This window comes from Lissotriton helveticus, chromosome 8 (genome assembly GCF_964261635.1).
Source record: "Lissotriton helveticus chromosome 8, aLisHel1.1, whole genome shotgun sequence".
Classification (NCBI taxonomy): Eukaryota; Metazoa; Chordata; class Amphibia; order Caudata; family Salamandridae; genus Lissotriton; species Lissotriton helveticus.
The window spans coordinates 983,922,328-983,945,216 of record NC_136069.1 but is presented as its reverse complement, the minus strand read 5'-3'; the positions used below and the strand labels follow the sequence as shown (position 1 = coordinate 983,945,216).

At 43.9% G+C, this 22,889-nt stretch overlaps 1 protein-coding gene across 7 annotated transcripts in view; it reads right to left on the bottom strand.

Moving 5' to 3' along the window:
- DMD (dystrophin) overlaps positions 1-22,889 on the bottom strand; it is a 6,826,337-nt gene that overhangs the window by 3,930,912 nt on the left and 2,872,536 nt on the right. For all 7 annotated transcript variants that reach the window (XM_078657819.1, XM_078657824.1, XM_078657821.1 and 4 more), the window contains exon 43: positions 8,951-9,123. In XM_078657819.1, coding sequence (XP_078513945.1) covers positions 8,951-9,123 — 173 coding nt within the window. The remainder of the gene's footprint in view (positions 1-8,950; positions 9,124-22,889) is intronic.

Genomic DNA, 22,889 nt, shown 5'->3' with positions numbered 1-22,889 from the left:
ACATACAGTCACTCATTATTACAACACTATCATATGCACTCATACACCTAGTCAGTCCTGTGAAGAATCAATCACACTTCGATTTCCTCATCTATACAGTTAAACACAGAACACCATACTTTTCACACATATACTAACACATACTTACTCTCTTATACAATCACTGATACAAGTACACATTGATATGCACAGAGTCACACACCTCCCAGCCAGCCACACACACACTCAGTCTTCCATACATCCACTCAATGTTCAATATGTAAAACATATTTAAACTTTACAAAAACACACAGACACTAGATGTCATCAGTGATGTCATTTGAGATGTCATCAGTGATGTCATCAGTGATGTCATTTGAGATGTCATCAGTGATGTCATCAGTGATGTCACTGACCATGTCATGAATGATGTAATATGTGACATCATCAGCAGTGGATTGCGGGTGCGCGATATATAGTTAGTGCAACTAACTATATATGGAATTTCATTGGTTTTATGTCAATAAAATGTCCAGCTAACTATATATGGTCTCTAACCTATGGTTTTTTCAGTGAATATATATATATATATAGTTTATCATATTAAACCAGGCCTATTTTACACCAGCTTGTGTCAATAAAATGTTTGCAGGAGCCGCAGTAGTCTTCCCATGGTACACATTGCCTGATGTCAATCTCCTCCATATGCTCAGGCTGGGAAACAACCTTTACAACGCAACTTTTACAACGCACTACCATTACAACAAAACTTTTACAACGCAAAATCTATTACAATGCATACATTTACAACGCAGTCATTACAACGCACGACACTACAACGCACACTACTACAACGCATACCATTACAACGCAGTCATTACAACGCATACCATTACAACGCAAAACTTACCATCCAACACTTACCCTACTGTTTAACCCCCTGGAGTTAGAATAGTAATTTTAACGCCTACACTATCCAACACTTTCCCTACTGTTGCACCCCCTGGAGTTAGAATAGTAATTTTAACCCCTACACTATCAAGCACTTACCTTATATGCAATGTAATGTAATGCGTTGTAATGGTATGCGTTGTAAATGTAGTATGCGTTGTAGAGGAATGCGTTGTAAAGGTAGTTTTTAGGAATTCGTTGTAATGGTATGCGTTGTAATGGTGTGCGTTGTAATGGATTTTGCGGTGTAAAAAATGCGTTGTAAAGGTATGCGTTGTAAAAGTGTGCGTTGTAACGTCATACATCCGCTCAGGCTTGTCCATCCCTCCATTTAAGCTGGATTGACATACTTAAAATACTGAAAACGGTAAACGATCAGTAATTGTCCAATTCTCCAGAAGTGGTGCTATTGGGCTCATTCCCCCGACCCAAATTAGAAAGACATGCTACCAGCTTCCTGGACCTGGCACGCTAGTGGCGAAACGTTATATAACGCTGCATTAAACCCCACCCCAATGATCGTATGGACCAAATCCTATCTTCCTTGATTTCCATCTCAAAATACATGGCTTTACAAGGGAGAGAGCAGGAATGTGGATGCACCCTCTTAAAGTGATCTGCGGATCACTAGTCTAGTTGTTGTAATGCACCCACCACTCCCCAAGGGCTGGCTTACACCCCACCCCACACCCATCCATGCCAGGCGTCACTGGACATGTGACCCTGCCAATTAAAGGGGCCGGGTGCATGTGCCCTGGGCCAGTTCTACCCTGTAACTATCGGTGCCCGTGTCATCATTATGAGTGCATGAGGGCCCAGGGCCCGCACCATTACATTAGCGACGAGCAGGACCTGCCACAGGTGGTCAGGGGGATCCAACTCTGCCTCTGAAGAGCCTGAGCAGTCATCGGGCAGAAGGTGAGCCCAAAGCGGGGAATCTGACACTGCCAAAGAGAGGCACTGGAGATTTCAAGGCGGCAGTTCCAGCTTCCCACACAGCCCGTGAAGCGAGAGTGCCTGCTGTGAGGGGCGGGAGCGAGGACGAAGGAAATGACTGCTGGTGGGAGAAAGTAGTATTGGCCTACGACAGGGACAGCTATTTAGCACAGCCGGGCACCTGAGCCTCTGTGGGTAGCGCCATGCCCCCGGCGGCACGTAAAGAATGAGAGTGCCTGCTGCGGAGTGGCGAGAGCAGGCAACAGTCTTGGGGTGGCGGCTGGCCACTCAGGGGAGTTGGTGAGGAAGGCCTGGCAGACCCTCGTATATGGCCAGAAACTGAAAGTAAATGAAAGTGGTACCGGGCAAGGAGACGGTGTAGCTGCCCTGCAGAAGGTTTATCCTAGCCGGAGGACAGGCAGCGGTTTTCAGCAAGTGGGTAATGTGGGGCCCACTGAAGTGAGGAGAATAATGCGAGGCCGGGTACTCGGGCGGTGACGACTAAGGCTGCTCCAACGAAGCAAGGCCCCCCAGCATGTGTAAGGGGGTTAAGGCTGATCACGATACAATGTGAGGTATGTGGTGCCCACAACTCAGGAAGATAGTAAATTGCTCAGTGCCGTTCCCTGGGTGTGGCATCTAAGCATGACATGAAGCATGAAATTAAAGTGAAGAGGGCGGCTTACCTGCATGTGTAAGAGATGACTTCCAGGTCTGTTGTGGAGTGGTGTCGGCTCGCGAGTGCACGTAGGGAAGGATGGAGCCTGCAACTTCAGGGAGGCGCACTGCATGTAGTTTTTCATTTTGAAGTGGAAAAGGGCAGCCCTGGGTGAGAACCGGTGTAAACAGGGGCTACAGGCAAGGCAAAACCTCTGAGGGAGAGAGCACGAATGCCGCAGCATGAAGGAAGCTGCTGAGGCTACTGAGATTTCAAATGTAGTTAAAACAGTGCCATGTAGTGGCCAAAGAGCAGTACTACACCCGTGAAATAGAGGATCGTGTCTCAGTAAAGGCAGCATGAGATGAGAGCACAGGAAAGCACCAGGAGTACAGGAATGCAGCACAGGGGCAACTGTTGCAACCCAAAACAGATGGCGAGTACAACGAAAAGGCTGTGACTGAAGGGACAGGCAAATCCCAAGACTTTTTCAGGCAATGAGAGAAGGAATGAAGGAAACCCCATTCAGCAAGTGACATGAGAAGGGAACCCCAAGAGGAAAGGTGAGGAAAACGCAGTGACACCTAGTGGCCATAAGTGGTCACTGCAGCAGGGAGGATAGCCCTGGGACACCATGAGGCTGAACTGCCATGTGTAGAGGGGAAGCAGAGAATGAACTGTGTTGCCTGGAGGGAAAAGCGCAAACTAAGCAAGAGTAGAAAAGGTGCATCCAGAGAAGTAAAGATGGCTCCGCAAGACGAGTGACCGAGTGCACAAGCTGCCCGAAGTGGGTGAACCATCAGGGGAGAATTTTGTGAACAGTGACTGGAGAACCGGTCCGAGAAGCGGCGACCTGAGAAGAGGTCAGAAAAGTTGGGACCTGAGAAGAGGTTGAAGAAGCATCGACCTGAGAAGAGGTCAAAGAGGCAGTGACCTGAGAAGAGGTCAGAAAGGCGATGACCAAAGAAGAGGTCAGAGAAGAAAGACCTGGATTACAAGAATGAAGACCGAGCCTCAGTTTTGATAATAAGAAGGTCGCGACATCCAGGTCTGGTTATCCAAGAAAAATAATGCATTGTCCTAGGGGGTAGGACAAGACCAGGGAGACACGTGTGGAGTGCACGTCACACGGAGAGGCCTGGTCAGTGAAGATGAGTAAAAAGATGAGACTAGACCGCGTCACAAATAAAAGAACTAGGAGAAATTTGAGTGGCATGATGCCACCGTGAAGAAAGGCAGAAGAAATCCTAACAAAAAGAAAGAAGATGAGAGGAGTGTGTGATCTGCCAAATCGCACACCAGAAGACAAATGTGACAAGTGCAAGAACATCGGAGTACATGGAGCACAGGGCCTAGAGAACATCGGTGGTACTCGGAGAAAAGATCTTTCTACGAGTCTTCAGGACTCCTGGTGACAGCAGAGGCAAGCAGGCTGGACCATTGGTGACATCCACCATAGGGGTCGCACGGGAGACTGGATGGTGAGACTGCTTGTACGTCCTGAAGAAGAGGATCTGACCACTCCACACTAGACAGTGGCGACCCAGGGGCAAAGGCCTCAGGGATGCCGGTGAGAGCGGGTCCCGCCATGAGAGATGGGTCCACAGCCACTTTTCCGCAGGTTCCAGGAGAATGAACATCTTGTGCGAAATGGCAGGAGCCAACAACTACCCTTCGGGTGGAGCTAAGGACATGAAGGTAGGACTCGCAGCACTTCCTCCACACATCCCGAGGGTTGTGTTGGAGCGACACAGTGAAGTGCACCAGTCCAGTGGAAAACTGGTGAGGAGGGCCTTGGGGACATCCCGTGAGAGGGGAACACCTGCAAGAGGGGCATCCTAGTGGGAGGGATGTCTTGCAACTACTCCACCATTCGTATAGAGAAGCAATGTTGCCTGTGTGGAGAAACCAAAACAACCAGGACTGATTGGTGAAAAGTAACATCCATCTGATTCACCATCACTCTACCTGTTTCGTCACCACGAGAGCGATGCCGTGAAAGACTGTGAGGACAACTTCCATGCACAGAGTCGAAAGTAGACCGGACCTGCAGAGCACCCTTGAACATTGCCAAATAGAACTGGTGGTCCCAGCTGCTGTTGTACCATCGTCTTTATTTTGCAAGCAGCTAAAGAGACTCAGCGGACGTTTCTGTTATCTTGTTTTATTTTTGTTTTATTCTCTCCCACAGGTTGGACTTTATTTATTTGAAAAGTTGTATATAGTGCTGGCTAGATCCGGAGGTATAAGAGCGGTTTACATTAGAACGAACATTGTTTCAGAGCATAGTTACAAGTTACATGAGTTACTGGAGCGAAGTTACATGTGTTAGAAACATAGATGTAAGGAAAAAAAGCAGGCAAGGTGAGAGAGATTCAGGGGAGAGAGGATAGGAGCAGGGGAGGTAGAACAAGAATGAGAGAGGGAAAGTGGAGGTGGAGGGTGAAGGAAAACACAACCTGGAGACGAGGAGAAACAGTGACCGACGTCTGGTGTGCTCTGATCCCAGTGGAAGAGGTATCGTTCCCACACTTCCACTGTGAGTGGTTCCCTTTGTGCTGTGAACTCTCTCAGAGGGGTCTCTGAAACTCCAGGGCATAAATACTGGATCCCTCCCCAACAAGGGGGAAAGGAGTGCTTTGGCAACTGGTGCCATTTCCACACCTCCGCTGTGTGTGGCACCCTTGAGGTTGTGGACTCTCTCAGGGGAGTCTCTGAGACTCCTGGGTATAAATGCTGGATTGCTCCCTAACAAGGGGAGAAGGAGTGCTTTGGTAAAGGGCACACACAATGGTGGTAAATTTAGGGATAATGATGTATTGCGAGGTATACCAGTTTTAGAATCCGCCCATGGGGCATCGTCACTGTCAGTCCAGGCAGTATGTCTCAGTAGATGGAGACTTTGGTGGCATAAGGGCTGCGGCATGAATCTGTCCTGCTAAGTGCGCAGATCATGTTCTGACATGTGAGGCTCTCGTGTAGAATGGAAGCAGGTAGAGCCTTGCTGGATGGTTGTGTGCTCGGTGGCAAAGCTTCCAGGAACCAGATATGCAGGCACCATTATGATGTCAGGTAATTGCAAAAGCTTGAACCACTCAAACGATGGTAAAATAATGTGGGTTTCCCTTTATAGCGGCAGAGCAATGGATAGGGATGCTTTTGCACGGTGATGGTAGGTCAGTGTGAGCAGAGTAAATACTACTGCAACAGAAAGTAGACACCATCTTAGGGTCATAGAACACGCTGCTGGATAAGTGTTTAGGTAACGTTCGATTCCGCCATATATGAGAAAGGATCGGGAGGGGACCGAAAAGTCTTGAGTCCAGAGACAGGTGAGTGATCTTAGTGAAGATTTGATGGAGCGATGGATTTCTCAGCAGGCAGTCATTCAGGCAGAGAAAAGGACTGCCATCAACACTACATAGCAGCAAGAGACTTGAGTAGAAGCGTTGAGATATTCGTGTTCGGCTGCCATTCTAGGAATCAAGATCGGGCGCCATTTTAGGGTCAGGCAGGTAGTCAGGCATTGGCTGAGATCAGCGGTTAGCGGTAAAAAATCATACATCTTTACTGTTACTTTATTGCCTATGTAGCTACTGGCCTCTTCTCCTGCCCCAAGTGTATATTTCCAGTCACACCTCACAGCTGGGGGGGGGGGAGAAACGGGTCCGGTCACTCCCATACCTCATTGTCGAGCCTCCCGCCAGCTCCTCACCTCATCTCCCTTAGTGGTAGCAGTTCAGTGCTGGACGCGGGTTGTTTTGCTGGGTCGGTCCCGGAGCCTCCTTTGGCTCCGAGCTGATGCCCCGCGGTCACTCGTGACACGTTTTTAGAGATCTTCGCTCGCTGCCTCTGCCGGGTACCATTTTTCAATGGGTGAGGGTGAGGCACAGTGTAAGCTCCCTGAGCGTGCAGGTAAGACGCAGTTCACTTCACCGGGGAACGTTTCAGTCTCCATATTGGGTGTTCACTGGGTCGCCGGCACAGGTCTAAGCTAGAAGGACTTTATTTGTTTCCAGTTTAACACCCCACCCCACCCCACACCCATCAAGCACAGGCGTCACTGGACATGTGACCCTGCTAATAAAAGGGGCCGGGTGCACGTGTCCTGGGCCAGTTCTACCCTGTAACTATCAGTGTCCGTGTCATCATTATGAGTGCATGAGGGCCTAGGGCCCTGCACCGTTACACCTCTCACTCACGCATGGGATACACTAGTGGAAAGCTTCAGAATGGCCTTTAATGATTTCTTTTCACCACCATGAACAGCCCCTGTCAGGGACATGTATCTTACACACATTACTTTAACCAAAGATTGCAAAGGTCAGGATATTTGCCTCTCAGGGAAGAAACGGGGAACCTTAGCTGGGGTAGGGTGGACACTTCAGAGGAGGGCACCATACTCGTGGACAGAATGGTATTATAGCAGTTCACAGCAACAAGGCGAAAGGGAAAAGTGTGAGGGTTAGGGAGGGTGCTGGCAAAATTACTTTTGTTTCCATCTTTTAATGAAAACGTAAATATGTACATGTGCACCTTTGCTATTAAAATGTTGCATAGATAATTGGATTGGGCAGTTTGCCAACCACTATACTGTAACACACATCGCAGCTACTTACTGTCTATGCTTATGTACAATAAGAAATATTTTGAAAAAATGGACTGGACCTTGAACACGTCATTCTCACAGGTATTCCTCAACTACATCTACCCCCAAATAAAGGCAACTTTTCACACGGCAGCAGGAGCTGATCACAGTTGTGAAACACTCGGACGCCATCACAACAGCCTAGACATCCCCGAAATAGCTTCCAACAGATGCTAGAAGCCTGTTTAAAATAGCTCTTATTATTCACACAACCTTACTCCGGGGTTCTTCAAAGTACCTCCCTCAAGAATCCACCACCAAGGTTCCAGACACAAACGGGTAGATGCATCATTGTTGCCGTTTGCGAAAATTAAGGAATCGCAATTAAGGAATCGCAAACGGCAATGCATCAAAAATTTGCAATTAAATTGGTGATTCCTTATTTTTCCTTATTTGCGATTCCCATTTTTGTGAATCGCAAATAAGGAACCCCTTTACATTGATTCCTATGGGCCTAGAGGTCCATAGGAATCAATTGGAAGGCATTCTCATTTTGCGATTCGCAATTAAGGAATCGCAAAATGAGAAGGCATTTTCAAGGGTGCAGGGGGGGTCCAAAGGACCCCCCCTGCACCCCTGAAATTAAACTTTAAGTACATTTTTCACACACACATGCCGAAAGGGCATGTGTGTGTTTAAAATGAAACTTTCAAAAATGCACTTTTGTGCATTTTTGGAAGTTTTCGTAAATTAGCATGAAGTTCAACTTCATGTTAATTTACCACTTCCAAAAATCATGCATTGCATTGAAGAAATCGCAAAATTGTGATTTCTTAAATGCAATCGCAATTTAAGAAATCGCAAATAAATTTCAATTTCTTACATTGCGAAAAATGTCAAAAAGGTTAATGCATCCCAAATCCAAGAATTGCATTCGCAAACGGCCGATTTTTGCGATTCGCACCGTTTGCGAATGCAATTCTGTTTGATGCATCTAGGCCAAAAAGCCACCCCCTGCTCATTCATGGGTAAATGAATGCACCTAAAATCTCGAACTCGATTGGCCCCTAGATACATACTGACCCATCAGGGAAGGACTGCTAATGCTCCAGCACTATCTTCAGGGATAATCCCATTATAGACCCAGAGCAGACACGTGAATCCATTCAGCCATTCATCCTTTTTCCCTTTATGAGAACCCGGCACACGACGAGCCCATCCTTTCCCTGATTAATGATATGATGTTTAAAACTAATATATGCAACTGTTTATTCGATGGCAGCTGCTGTGAATGCATACATATCTCTTGTAAAGCGCTCGGACACCCTAGGGTACCGAATGCGCAATAAAAAAAAACGGTATAAATAATAAATAAATAGGGATCTGGCAGGAGTGTTAAGTGCATAATAGCAAAAGGAGCAAGAAAAATGTTTTCAATTTATAAACTTCATGTATGATCGGGGAAGAGGGTTAATTGGCAAAGCACAGTCTGAATACAATCCTGCTAGTCTTAGTTTCACCATGTGACACCAATGTATGCATTTAGTTACTCATCGGAAATGTCCTTTCCTTTTGATTAGAAGAAACTCCTACTTCGATGGTGAAACATCCACCTTGAATTCTGTTTGTTGCACACAGGCAGGCGTTTGCTTCAGTGGACGCTCGAGCGGCCATGGCAAAGCCAAGAGCAAGCTAAGAAAGGATGCTCTCTGTGGAAGCAGGGTTAGCTGTGCACCTGCTGCCTTGTACGAACCGACCCCGGAGGTGTAATCACCAAACATCAAGGAGAAATGCAATAAGCTTCACAATAAAAACACAATGGTAATAGAGTTACTCACGCCTGCCGGTCCCTGTACACCTTGTTAACCTTTTCCCATTGGTCCCGAAGCTGAGTCAGCGCTTCCTGTATCTGCTCCGCATCCCCGGGTGAGGCACTTTTCAGAGCTGCTGGACTCTTACTGCGAACAACCTCCATTTGACCCGAGAGCCTCCCTAGGGTCTCCTTTACGTTCTGCAATTGTGAATTTGTAAAAGGAAAAATATTCCATCAGCATGTTCCACATCATATTCGATCGAATAGTATTACCGATGAACTATTAAAGCCATCAGCCTCACTGACGACTATAGTTTCAGAATAAAACAACATGTTTCCTGATCACTGCACGAAACTTTAAAATAAATATTGTAAAGTTCAATTGTATATATTCCACAGATATTGTGTGCTGGTTGTGGTGTGACTCAGGGACTTATGCCCACATGCATCAAAGGGAATTGCATTCACAAACGGTGCGAATCGCAAAATTCGGCCGTTTGCGAATGCAATTTCCTTTTTTGGGATGCATCATGTTTTTTACTTTTTTCTCAATTCAAGGAATCGCAATTTTTTTGCGATTTCTTAAATTGCGATTGCATTTAAAAATCGTAATTTGTGATTTCTTAAATGCAATGCATGATTTTTTTTTTTTGCGAATTAATTGGAAGAGGTAAATTACCATGAAGTTGAACTTCATGGTAATTTGCGAAAACTTTCAAAAATGCATTTTTGAAAGTTTCATTTTACACACACACATGCCTTGGGGCATGTGTGTGTGAAAAATGTTCTTAAAGTTAAATTTCAGGGGTGCAGGGGGGTCCTTGGGACCCCCCCTGCACCCTTGAAATAGCATTCTCATTTTGCGATTCCTTAATTGCGAATCGCAAAATGAGAAGGCATCAATGGGAAGGGATTCCTTAATTGCGATTCGCAAATTGTGAATCGCAATTAAGGAAAATTAAGAAATCGCAAAAAAAATTGCGATTTCTTAATGCATAGCATTTTGCGATTTCTTAATTGCGATTCCTTCATTTTCTCAATTAAGAAATCGCAAAATGTTACAATGATGCATGTGGCCGTTACTGGCACATGCATCAAGGTAGGCTTTTGCGATTCTTTAATTGTGATTATTAAGAAATCGCAATTAAGGAATCGCAAAAGCCTATGCATGTAGGAATCGCTATACAAATAGCAACTCCTAAACATTCCTTAACTGCAACTCGCAAATTTCGAGTCGCAATTAAGGAATGCCTTCCCATTCATTCCTAAGGGCCTACGGCCCATAGGAATGAATGGGAAATAGCATGCACAATTTGCAAGTACCAGTAGGTACTCACAAATTCCTCATGCAATTTCAAGGGTGCAACCCTGCACCCCCTCTGGAGCGACCCCTCCTTGCCCCCCTGCGGATGCCCAAGAAAATTGTGACTTCAAGACGGTGTTCTCACTCGCTTTCCTCTCCTTTCTTTTATTTGCTTCCCTGTGAAATGGATCCAAAAAAGAAAGACGCTTTTGCTGGAAATGTCATAAATTTTAATTCCAAAGTGCAGCATTGGGAGCAAAAGGCTAAAAATATGAAAAATAGATAAATAACTAAATAAAGTAAGACAGAGTGGTAGCAAACTGGCCAAACTGATTTTATTCACACTGAAACACATTAGCGCCACTTTTACAGAGTTTGCCAGTGAAGTGCTATTTTTGTTTTCTTGTCCTTGTTTTCCCTGGACTTGGAACTAGTGCACCAATCCTGGAGGTACTGCAACGTGTGGATTGGAAAACAAAATGCGTGCTGAGGCTCTGCGTCCAGGGATGTGGTTGTTTTACCATACTGCTTACGTTTTGTAAGGATATAAACAATGGTCATTGAAATGGGTCCATTCAGGGCCCTGTAGTCGTGTCCTTAACTTCAGGCAAAAGCACTCACTGAGTTCTGAATAGTGAGTGCAAAAGCATTAAGGTAACCATGTTGTTCCTGCTTACATTTCCCATGGTTTGCTACATTTTGCATTCCCTATAAGTGTTTGCTTTTTCCAGGATGTTGTTACTTTTTTTTTGTAGGCCGCATATTGCTCTTGTCTAGTGCGTAATTTAAATTGAGCAGCATCCAGGTGTTTATAGCGGGCAACAATTGGGTTGTAGTTGAAGACAGTGGGAGTGTTTCTCAGTGGGGCAGTACGGTGTTCAGTGGGGGAGATGATGTGGCACTATGGTCAGAGCTGCTGAACTTGGAACTGGGAACCAGGTTCAGCCTTAATAACCAGTCCACCAGACCACTCTCCTGCAAGAGCACAATCACATGCTAGACCTTAGAAGGCTTCTCAACACCTTAATGTCCTGGTGTCTTCGCACCAGCAGGTGGACCCTAGCATAACAATGCAATGTTTCTAACAAGCACATATCCATCGGTTTGGAAGGAGGCTATTATCAAGCCACTTTTAAAAAAGCCCTCCTTAGACCCTCTCCTTCCTGTCAGCTATAGACCTATTGCCTGTCTCCCCTTCCCAGCAAAGATTTTCGAAAAAATCATAAATACGCAACTTTCGAAATTCATCAACGACAATAGCCTACTGGATGATACCCAATTTGGGTTCAGACAAGGTCACGGAACGGAGACAGCGCTGCTCAAAGCAGCAGACGAGATAAGGACTTCAATGGATAAGGGGGGATCGGCGGTTCTAATACTTCTGGATCTCTCCGCAGCTATGACACGGTCGATCATGTCACCTTGATCGACCGTGTCTCGGCATTAGGAATTAAAAACAAAGCCAAAGAACTCCTTGTCTCGTTCCTGGCCAACCGTCCTCAGACAGTTAAGATGGGCAATTACACCTCCCAGACCTTTTTTCTTCCCTGCGGAGTACCACAGGGCTCCTCGCTAAGTCCGACACTTTTCAACATTTATGTCTCGGACTTGGCGAGGGTCATAAAATCTTATGGAATTGCCCTAACTACGTATGCTGACGACACCCAGCTGGTGTTATCGGTATACAAAGACGGTACCTCAGTCGCGGCAAATTTCCAAGAGGGAATGCTGGCAATAAGTTCCTGGATGTCATCTAACTGCTTGAAATTAAACTCTGACAAGACAGAGGTGATGACATTTGGGAACTTGCAACCCACCTGGTCCCCCCAGTGGTGGCCACCTCAGATGGGAGCACCTCCCCAACCGGTAGTCAAGGTACGTAACTTGGGAGTCATATTTGACAACAAGATGACCTTTCTCCAACATGCTAACTTGGTGGTATCTTCAGCCTTTTTTATCCTAAAAAGGATTAGAAAACTACTTCCATACCTTCCCCCATCTGCGGGCAAAACTTTAATCAGCACACTGGTGTTCTCTAGAACAGACTACTGCAACTCCCTCCTACTGAACGCCCAAGAAAAGATCCTCAATAGACTACAGATGGTACAACATGCCGCAGCCAGGATTCTACTATCCATCCCCAAATTTACATCCACTTCCCCCTATATCAGACAGTTGCACTGGCTCCCTGTTAGGAGCCGGATTAAATTCAAAGCTTTATGCATAGCCTATAAGGCCATCAATAATTCAGGCCCACTATTTCTAAAAAAAGCTTTTTCCCCGCCAGAGCATTTAAGAATCTTACGCTCTTCCTCAGCCCACTTGCTGAAAGTTCCACGCACAAGAAGGACCAACTGGGGAGACAGATGTTTCACTATATCAACAGCCAAACTCTGGAACACGTTACCTTTCCAGATTAAAACCGCTCCCACGCTTCTGAATTTCAGAAAGAAACTTAAGACGTGGCTGTTTTCAGCATAAACTACCATTTTCTGCACAAGAGAGAGTTCGGTAAAATTAGCGCCCAGACACCCGTAAGGGTATTTGCGCGCTTTAAAAATCGCATAAATAAATAAATAAATAACAAGTGTAGGTTAACCTTCAAGGCTTGTCCACCACTATCCATACTGAAGTTCACCTCCAGTCTTGCGGGAAGGCCTATGAAGCAGCACACCCTAGAACAACAATCACTGAGGTCACAGGACCCTTGAGAAGGGCCAGCTCTAGGGCGGTGCAACAGTGTGATCGCACCGGGTGCTAACATTAGGTGGAGGCATCATGTTTGCAAGTATATTATGGTTTTAAAAACGCTTGCTGCCTCCTTCCTGGCCTCCAACAATTCTCGGCAACAATAAAAATGTCATGATGACTCTGGTGATTAATGTTCTTCCTAGAGAGAGATCAGAATTTTGTCTAGTGGAAGTTTTGACTCATGGAAAGGTAGCTCAGAGGGTTAATGTACCGGCTGCAAAGAACATGCGCCATGAAGATCACAAAGTGCACATAATGTCAGTGGGCTACTGCTTTTGTCAGAGAGATCCTTTTGTAACTTGCAGTTTATAAGTTAAAATCCTAACTTAGAACAGTGAGCTATTAACTGTCATCTAAGAGTTGCATACAAACTGCAAAGTATAAATTAGAGTGTCATGTCCCCCTCCCCTGCCCCCAGTCTTTGATTATCTTAATGTCCTAAAAAGTGTTCTTTTGGACAGAAATCAATTCTGATTAAACCGGGCAGTGAAATGCAAAACAAATACTAGAAATTGGGATTTCTGCGCATTCTGGCCACACCTTTGGCTCCACCCACAGATCCAATCCTTGGGTTATTCCCACCCTTTGATTCTCCGCCCACTGTTCCCCTACTTTTTCCCCCACTTCGACCACTGTGTAAGACTCAGCATCCCTGGACCTGTGATGTGCCGCCACTGCGGGCGCCGCATGTGCCACACATTTATGGTGCCGGGCTTCCGCATAAGGGAGCTGGCCATTATTGTATCCCTAAACGTGGGCACGTTGTCAGTTTGACATTGACTACACGTAGAGGGACTCTAAGTTTCTTTTCAAAAATATAGCTAACATTTGGACCTATACATTTTATTTTGTATAAATTAATTGAATGTGTGTAAAATTTAGCAATGGCCAGGGAATTCTAGTAAAGGGAGCACCCATTGGCGAATCACTAGCGTGTGTGATTGATGCATTATTTATTACTAACTTTGACGTTGTGCTTTAACTTTGGATAAAAAGTTATCATGAATTCTAGCTCCAAGAAGCCAATATTGGTAAATATGTGTGCTACAAATAATCCCTAACATACACTGTGCATACAGTGTTTTTAATCTGGTGCTTTAATCATAGGCTGTTTTAAAGTATTCTGATAAAAATCGAATCGTGCTGAAGACTGCCTTGATTGGTGTTGGATCAAGGACCCGGAAGTCTGCACACCTAGCAGACAGAGATAAAGCACCTTGTCAGAAAGTTTAGCGTTTTCCCTACAGGTGGTGTTTGTTGGCCTGTGGCAGGGTCAGTCACATGTCCTGGAATCCTGGCATTTAATTGAGTCTATCCCAGTTCTGCGCCCCTAGTGTTTCTTGTGCCCCACCTGGCACACATCATGTCGGAGGATGGTGATGACGTTAACATTTTGCCCCCCCCCCCCTGGAAAAATGTCTGCGGACGCCCATGACTATATTCATGCTCGGAAAATAGCCAATCAACAACAGGAGGACGTGTAGCGTCCCGAACCGTCCAGAACTCGGTAAGAGCCAGTGAGCGGAAAGTAAGTTAGAGGAGCCGATTGTATGGGGGAAGAACATACTGTATACATTTGATGAGACATTACTTTGGTCTAAAGTTATGGGGAGGCTCTTTTACGCGGGGAGACTTTCAGCAGGACAGGACGGTAACCGTTTAGAAAATTCTTACGAAAGTTTACGTTTGATGATACAACATAAAGTGTTGGCATACAAACTCTGAAATCAGCAACACACAAAGTGATGTCAGTGAAGAGATAAAACTAATTAGAATAAAACTAACTTCACTGAAAGAGATGAAAGGCTAACAGAAGAACTGGATGAGCACTGATACTGTTGTGTATATCGAAAAATCGAGAATGTATTATTTTTAAACAGCGCATACAAGCTCGAGAGCAACATAGCACTTTACATAGAAACACAACAAAGTGTAAAGATACTTAGGCAGTGATGAGTGACATAGGTGTTTTATAATTCCATATACAAGCATGGGCGCTGGACGTAGGCTTGCATTTCCTCATTTGTTTTCACTGCAACTGAGAGCAGAGGCAAAGGCCAAACTCCTTTTATGACTTTCAAAGGATGAACAGCCAGTGGAAGAATGTTGGTTCTACGGTGCGCACTCCTTTCTTATGAGGCCTTAAAAGTAGTTTGGCCCAACACTCCTTAACCTGGTTGTCCTTAAAGTTCAATAAATGCAGCAAATCAGTTCCAAATCGGCGCTTCGGTGTATGTCTGGACAGCGCCAACAAAAATTTAGAGTAATCTCCAGTGCTTTAAATGAGCTGGTAGGTGTTGGTGTTCAGTACTGGAAATAAAGGGCAACATATGGGTTATGAATATGATGGATGCTTACTTGCCAAATAAACGCTGTGATTTACAGTTGCATGGCTTGATAGAGTTGGAGTAGGTGAGTTAAGTGTAGGGTAACATGGGCATTCTTCGTGTTGTGAGGTTGACAAAGTGATTTATTAGACTTTTTTACCTGTGCTTTACTAAGCAATAGAAGCAGTAATTTAAAAAAGCACAATAAAACACACATTTCTATAATTGTCCTTGTGCACAGTAAACCTTCAAGCTTTGCCTTACACTTTCTTGCTTCTTTTGAGATTTTCAAGCATAGTTTTGCACTGATATGGATGCTTGTATTAGTTGGTCTTTTGGAACGTTCTTAATGGAGCATATTGTATTATGTAGACATTTATACCGAAGTATGAGCAGCTCATTGTTCTCTTTTTTTTATCAAAGGTAAGCTGCTACACCTCTGCAGCAGAGAATATCATTGACAAACATGCTGCTCATAATTATAGCAGGGATGTATGACATTACAACGCATGCTTTTACCACTCATGCCTTTACAACGCAGTTTTGACAAAGCATGCTGTTACAACGCATAGCGCTTAGGGGTGCTGGATAGTGAATAGTTTAATTTACTATTCCAACTCCACTCCCTGTGGATAGTAGGGAAGGTGATGGATAGTAAATTAAATCTATTCCCTATCCTAGAGCGCCCCCCAGCGCTATGAGTTGTAATGACATGCGTTGTAATAGTTGCGTCGTAAAGGCACTGCATGGTAAAAGTTGCGTTGTAAAGGATGTTTACCTTATAGCAGATGTTTAATTTTATTTTTGTGAAGGGTGGTTTTGAAAAATATCTGTTGTAATAGACTTTATTGTGTCAACAAGTTATTTGCTAAAATTGAATTAGGCAGTACTAGGAAATGCTTGCATCTCCGAAGTTTTATCAGATTTTATCCTGCACCCACTCAATTTGCAAGACCCCACCCTAAGCAGTGCCTCTTCGCTGTCCCAGTCTCTGCCAGTATATCATTTCGCCTCACTGTGTACTGTATTCCCCCCATGCATTTACCTTCTTATACTCCCAGGTCATTATTCTCCCTATGTTTCCGTCGCCAGTGCAGCTCCCGGGACTCTGTATTTACACATTGCTACTCACTGTATAATTCACACCTTGGCAGTGCACCCCTCCTCTCTGCACTGCCACCATGCTCCCCACCTTTACTCGTACCTCTTTGAATGCTCTCCTTGTATACTGCATGCTTTAGCTTTTATATGTCCCTCTTTATACAGTACCAAGATCTCTTGAGCATCCCCACCCCTTTTGCAATGCACACTACACACATATACCCATTTGTGATGCAAGCGTACTGTAAATACGAACATATTGTGGTCCAATGTCTTCATGCCCATTGTTAGACCTGGCATCATTGGTGTGAGACTTCCTTCCATTTTGATGGATTGCCTCCTCTGTGTCTGATATGTGTTTGCTGGTTATATGCTTTGGGCACTGTCCCACTGCTATTTAGTGCCACAGTGCTCCCCATGTTAAATTGATGAACTAATTAGTGATTCCATGATTGGGTTATTTGATTTACTTGTTAGACCCTAGTACAGTGCACCATGTGTGCCCAGGGCTTGTAAATCAAATGCTGCTGGTGGGCTTGCAGCACTGGTTGTGCCACCCACAGAAGCAGCTTATAAAGTGTGCCTCAGGCCTGCCATTGGAAGGCCTGTGTGCAGTCTGTGACTGCCATGTCGACTTGGCAAGTGCACCCACTTGCCAGTCCCTAAACCTTCCTTTTGCTTCATATCAGACACCCCTATGGTAGGGCAAAGAGCAGGGTGCATTGTAAGTATATGGTAGGACATGCCCTGGTGTGTGTAGCATGTCCTAATAGTGAATTACAGCCATTTTCGTTTTTCACTATTGCAAGGCTACCTGTTCTCCATAGGCCAGAATAGGCAGTTAGATTAGTACCTCTTATAATCCTAACTGACTCAGGGAACATGGTAGAAATCGAATTTAGCATGAACTCAGCATGATGAAATACATATTTTAGTAACGTTGGTTTTAACATTCTGTGTTTGAAAATAACACTTTTAGAAAGTAGGTATTTTCTTGTCTAACTGCCCAAAGCCTGCCTCTGCTAATTTGTGCATCCCTTGTCTGGAGTTTGAGTGACAGGGCTGGGGGATTCCAAGAGACCGAATGAGTCAGCCCAGTGGTGAATAGGGAGATCTGCATCTAGATGGGAGGGAGGAGTTGCACCTGGGACCTGAATAAGGCTGGGCGTTCCCTCCACAATCCTGGCTCCACCTCCTGGGGTGCGGCTGATGTCTCTGCCCTGCACTGTGAAAGTAAAGAAGGAGTCCTGTAAACAGAGTGCTCAGGAACTGGTTTGGACTGGGCAAAGGCCCCTCTGCCTTCAGAGAACAAAGAGAAAAGTAGTATAAATATTGGGGCTCAGACCCAATAACTTTAGAACACTTCTGGGAACAAGAAACATTTTGCCAAGGAGAAGAACCAAGGAAGCTGCAGGAGTTTGGACTGCCCCTCTGCCAGTGTGCTGTTTGCTGGGTCGGCCTGCAGTGGTTTCTTTATTGCCAAGGTAAAGGAGAAGGAACTCTATAAGGACTTTCATCATCTACAGAATATTCTCCAAGGGCTTAAATTTGTGCTTGCCTCCTGCTGAAGTCTCAGGGACAAAAGACTTCATCTCCACCTCCCCCGTGAATTTCCTTGCTGGGAATTCTAATTGCTGAAGCCTGCGTGTCGCTGGGAGCTGGAAGTGCGACACAACGAGAAGAAGCGTGTCGCCGCCGCAGCTGAAATCGTCGCACCGCCAGAGAAGCGTGCCGCCGCATCTCCCAGAAAGCGTGTGTTCGTCAAAGCTGCCTGCTGTCGCATCACCGGAGAAGCGTGATACAATATCGAGAGAGTCGCCATTGCATCACCGGGGAAGCGCGTCGCAGGGCCTGTCGCGGCTCCAAAGAACAGAGTCGTCGCAGGGCTGCCTGGGCGTCTACGCATCACCGTTGCATCATCGCATCAAGAGCGCCATCTTCTCGCATCGCATCAGGATTATCGCATCGCATCGAGACGCCATCTTGTGCATCGCAACCGGCCCGCAAACCGAGAATCTACGCATCATCTCCGCACCGGTAAGGATCACAACGCATCCCCTACTCTACGCAATTATTGAGGCACGACGCATCATTTCCCCCAGATCAGGAACCGACGCATCTCCCCTTTTGTGAGAAATACTTTTGCGTGGTGTGGTCAGACCATTCTTTAAGGGAGGAGGATTCAGAAGACTCGAGGGCTTTTGACCTGCCCATCAGCCTGAGCCTGCTAGACTTTGTGTATCAAGCAAATTTCAGGTAATTTAAGGTTCCAGTTCTGGCAAGTGCCATAGCATAATGCACTGGTCTTCAAACGTCTGTGAAAAAAAAAAAATCTTCTGTCACCCCCTCAATTTTTTCACAATTATTCTGCTAAGTTGGCAAAAGTTTAAAGTTGCCGAAACATTGCAGTTAAGCTCTGTTAACCATTTTAACACATACTCCCAGTCAGTACATAAATGACAAACGTTGTTAATGATGGCTCATTACAAGGTGGCTGACTGACGCTCATGTAAAACAGAGCATGATACTTCTCTTGGCCAGAGACTGGCACCCCCCTGAGATCACTTAAGGCCCCTAGTTTGAAGACCTCTGGCTTAACGGGATAAAAAAATACATTCCAGTGCTTATTCCTGCAACTCTGAACAGAGAAGCAAAGTCCCACAAGTAGGGAAACTTAGTGCTTGCTTTAACTCAAGGTGAAGCGACAACAGGAGCTGTCCGACTGCAGTAATACTCGGAGTGAAGGCAGTGACTGTAAGACTAGGAATCAAGCAGTGACGAGATTGTTTTAGATACAACAAGTCTTGGACTTCTTGTGATGACACAGTTGCATGTGATTAGCCCCCATCAGCACCCGCTGCTGTGACTTGAAGTGGCGGACGGGTGCTCAAAGCTCCTGTTAACCATCTAATTTTTAAAATCCAGAAACAGTGTGCAGAAGTTTTGTACAGCAGATTTGTGAAAGATCACTAAGCCAGATTTGTGAAAGATCACTAAACCACTTCTGTGCTCAATGATCATAGTACTTTCAAGTAATTTTCCTTATTCTAATCTAAGGAGGTATAATCTGGCCAGTATTCCTGGGAAACTTATTATATGAGTTGTGTTAAATATAATCATAGGTCATGCTTGTTTGATTCATTTTTGAGGTGTTGTGTCACTTTAGCGTTTTCTCTAAGATGCCAATGTTTACAGACTTGAGAATTTTTTTTTTGGGCAGCACTTTCCCTGAGCTCTTGTCACCGTCGTATGCATTGTACCCCTTTACATAGCTTTTAGTTTGGTCTCATAATAATTGCATTTTTCAACATTTATAAATCTGTTACTCGGTTTTCTAAGACAATTATGCCCAGATTTAAAGCTGCACTTTTAAATTTGATGTTGGTAAAGTATTTTAATTCCTTTAAAGAGCTGGCTGGTGCATCTTGCTTTGGGGAAAGCACAGGACTTTACAGAAGTTTATAGCACAGTTTTCTTGAATCCCCAAGACTTGGGTTGTCAAGAACTATTGGCTTTGCACCCAGGAAATTGTGCTACATGACTAAACCCTTATAAAGTCCAAAAAGCGAGACATATTGGCTATGCCAATGCTTGTTAGTTTAGTACGTGCATCTGTGACAAGACAAATGCACATAAAACCCCCCCAAAAAAGGCATTGAAAAACTTATGAATAATCGCTTGAACTTGAAATACACTGTTAAACGGAATCTAACATGGCAGATGTGGTTTCCGAAGCATTTTTAAAAAAATATTTTTATTGTATTTTCATTTACATGGAACATACATATACAGACATATAACATATTTGGCTGTTAGTCTTTCTTTGGCACATAGAACATGTCATGAACATTTTGTTTGTCGCTGTTGGGTTGTTGGAAATGTAATTCATATGTCACAGTCTGATCATTTATTCTTAGCTCGTGTATTTAAGATAGTTGCTGTTTTCAATACCGTGTTCTCAAATTGACTTTGCTTGAAAACCTATAACTTAACAATGTCTCAAAGCTGTTTGTAGACAGCACATCTGTTTTTTTACTATACCAAAGAAGCAAACATATTGAAAGCCTTTGACTAAAAGTCATATTCATAATTTTTATGTTTCATCTTCGGTGTGCATCAAATTACCAAGTATTCTCATTATTGTCAATTCAATCAACATGTTGAAAATAAACTTTGCTCCTGTATTTAATTGGAAGATTACAAGCGGCATTTCAGAACAGTTCTGTTTATTCACCTGGTACATAGTGTTTGATGAAAGTTCATAATTAAATTTAAGGACAGCATCTTTGTGTTAAATGTACCCCTTCCCCCGAATAGTGTGTTGTGTCAAAAGCAGCGCTTTTCTCTAGATTATGTATCTATCGTAATATTATGTTAGAAGGGTGAAATTCTCTAGAGGCAGTAAGTAAAACATGTCACCAGTGTGACCATGCAATTGTCGGAAATGTCACACGAATAATCTTGTTGAATTGTTTTTTTTATCAAAAACCACTTTTAGACTTTCTTCTTTGTCATCTCATTAACTATATACATTACCAACAATTTTGGAGAGGCTTCATTGGCTGTCCCAGAATTAGAAGAGTGTGCGCTGACCTTATGTTCTACTTTACCCTCCAAATTCCGATGTAATATACATTCATATTTGAGCTTGAGGGAGGGTGTGAGCTATTAGTGACATACTTAGCTGTAAGCTTAGACTAAGTGATAGTGTCAAGATGTACAGTTGCTGCTGGACTTAGGAGGCAAGTTAGTACCAGGAGCTTTTTAAAAGGGCAGTCGAAAAATGCCTACCACAGAATCTATATCGGAATATAAAGAATAGAAAATCTAGTTAATTTCATTATCAAAGCAATAGAAGAACAGTAAATCTTACAGATAGTGACTTGGGTATTGTGTTAGTTAATTTTCTGGCCTATTTTCACAATGATATGAGGGCAAGGGTTCGTATCAGTATGGAATGTGAGGTATTTGGAGATGTAGGCATACATCTCTAGGCATACATCTGGGGGTAAGACAAAGGGTGTTTTATCCTTTATATTAATGAGCCTCATCCGCTTTTAGTGCAGTCAACAGAAAATGTACAGAGAATTAAGGGAAAGCCACTACCGACGTTATTATATGTTGATGACGCAGTGCTCATTGACACACTCCTGGGGCACTGTGCCAGCTAGTGCTTTCTTTTGTGGACTTCATGGCCTCAATTGATCTCTAGACAAAGTTTACAAAAAAACTATTTTATGCCATGCAGAGTAATCCTATGGCAAACATGTCCATTGGCTCTCATCACTTGAGTCACACCAGTACCTTTCCATATCTCGGTGTGATGTTTTCGGCTCGAGGGTCATGGTTGGCTAATACTGCACATCCCAGAAAGAAATTTGCAATGACTAATGGGTCTCTATGTAGCCTCCCCCAACCTGTGGGAGGTGGCTCCCTTAAGCCTCTTTTGTAAATTTATAAGGCGCAATGTGCACCTTTGGCCATGAATGGCGCGGAGGTTTGGGGCTTCTCGAACAGCTATACAGTGTGAAGAAAAAAAGACTCTGCAAAAAACTTTTGTCGGTCTTCATTTATGCTTCAAATTAGGTTTGTCACAGAAAGCTTTGTCTATCTTACTTAGTAATTGTATCAGGGCTTGCCCTGTTTTGTTGAGGCTTGCAATTTGGAGGAATAATGAGGCTGGTCTAATACAAGACATTACATTGGACTATCTCTCTTTGAATAAGGGTTTACATATTCCGTGGCTGGCCTGTGTAAAAGTGGAATATTGTTACATTGGAATGGAATCTGTTTTCACTGAGCCATCATCTTGTATTGACATAGATAAAAAGATAGTAGCACAAGCACTTTATGATCATGAAGAATCACAATATTTAAGGGATATGGTGGCGAAGCCAAATGTGTCTGCATATATAAGATTATGTTAACCTGAATGTCCTCTTGATTATCTCTGGGATTCACAAAGTAGATGGGAATGATCTTTGTTATTCCGCTTTAGATCAAACACGTTGAAATACCAGTTGTGCTTCCTTCAGGGCTTTGTTCATAATTTAGAGGCTGTACCGTGTCCCTGTGATAATGTTTCAGGTCAATCAATGCTCCATTTGACCCTTTTCTGTAAAGTTATGTAAAATATTCAAGATTGTTGTTAATCCCGGTTTAAAAAAAGTATTCCCCAAATATAGACCAAAGTAGGCCCGCCCACAGTCTTTTATTGACCCTACCTAAAGCTAAAATTATTTTGAATGTTGGGGCTTTTTAAAAATCTGCCATTCAAGCTCATAGGTCTATGTTGTCTTAAAATTATTTTAAGATATATTGTTATGTTTAAACTTTTTAAATATTGTATGTTCTGTTTTTTATGAATTATATTCTTGAAGTACTGATGTATGTGCTTTTATGGATGTTATTATAATTCAGAATAAAACTATTTATTGATTGAGTGATTGAACAGTAAAGTAAGAGATCCCTTTGCCATCTGG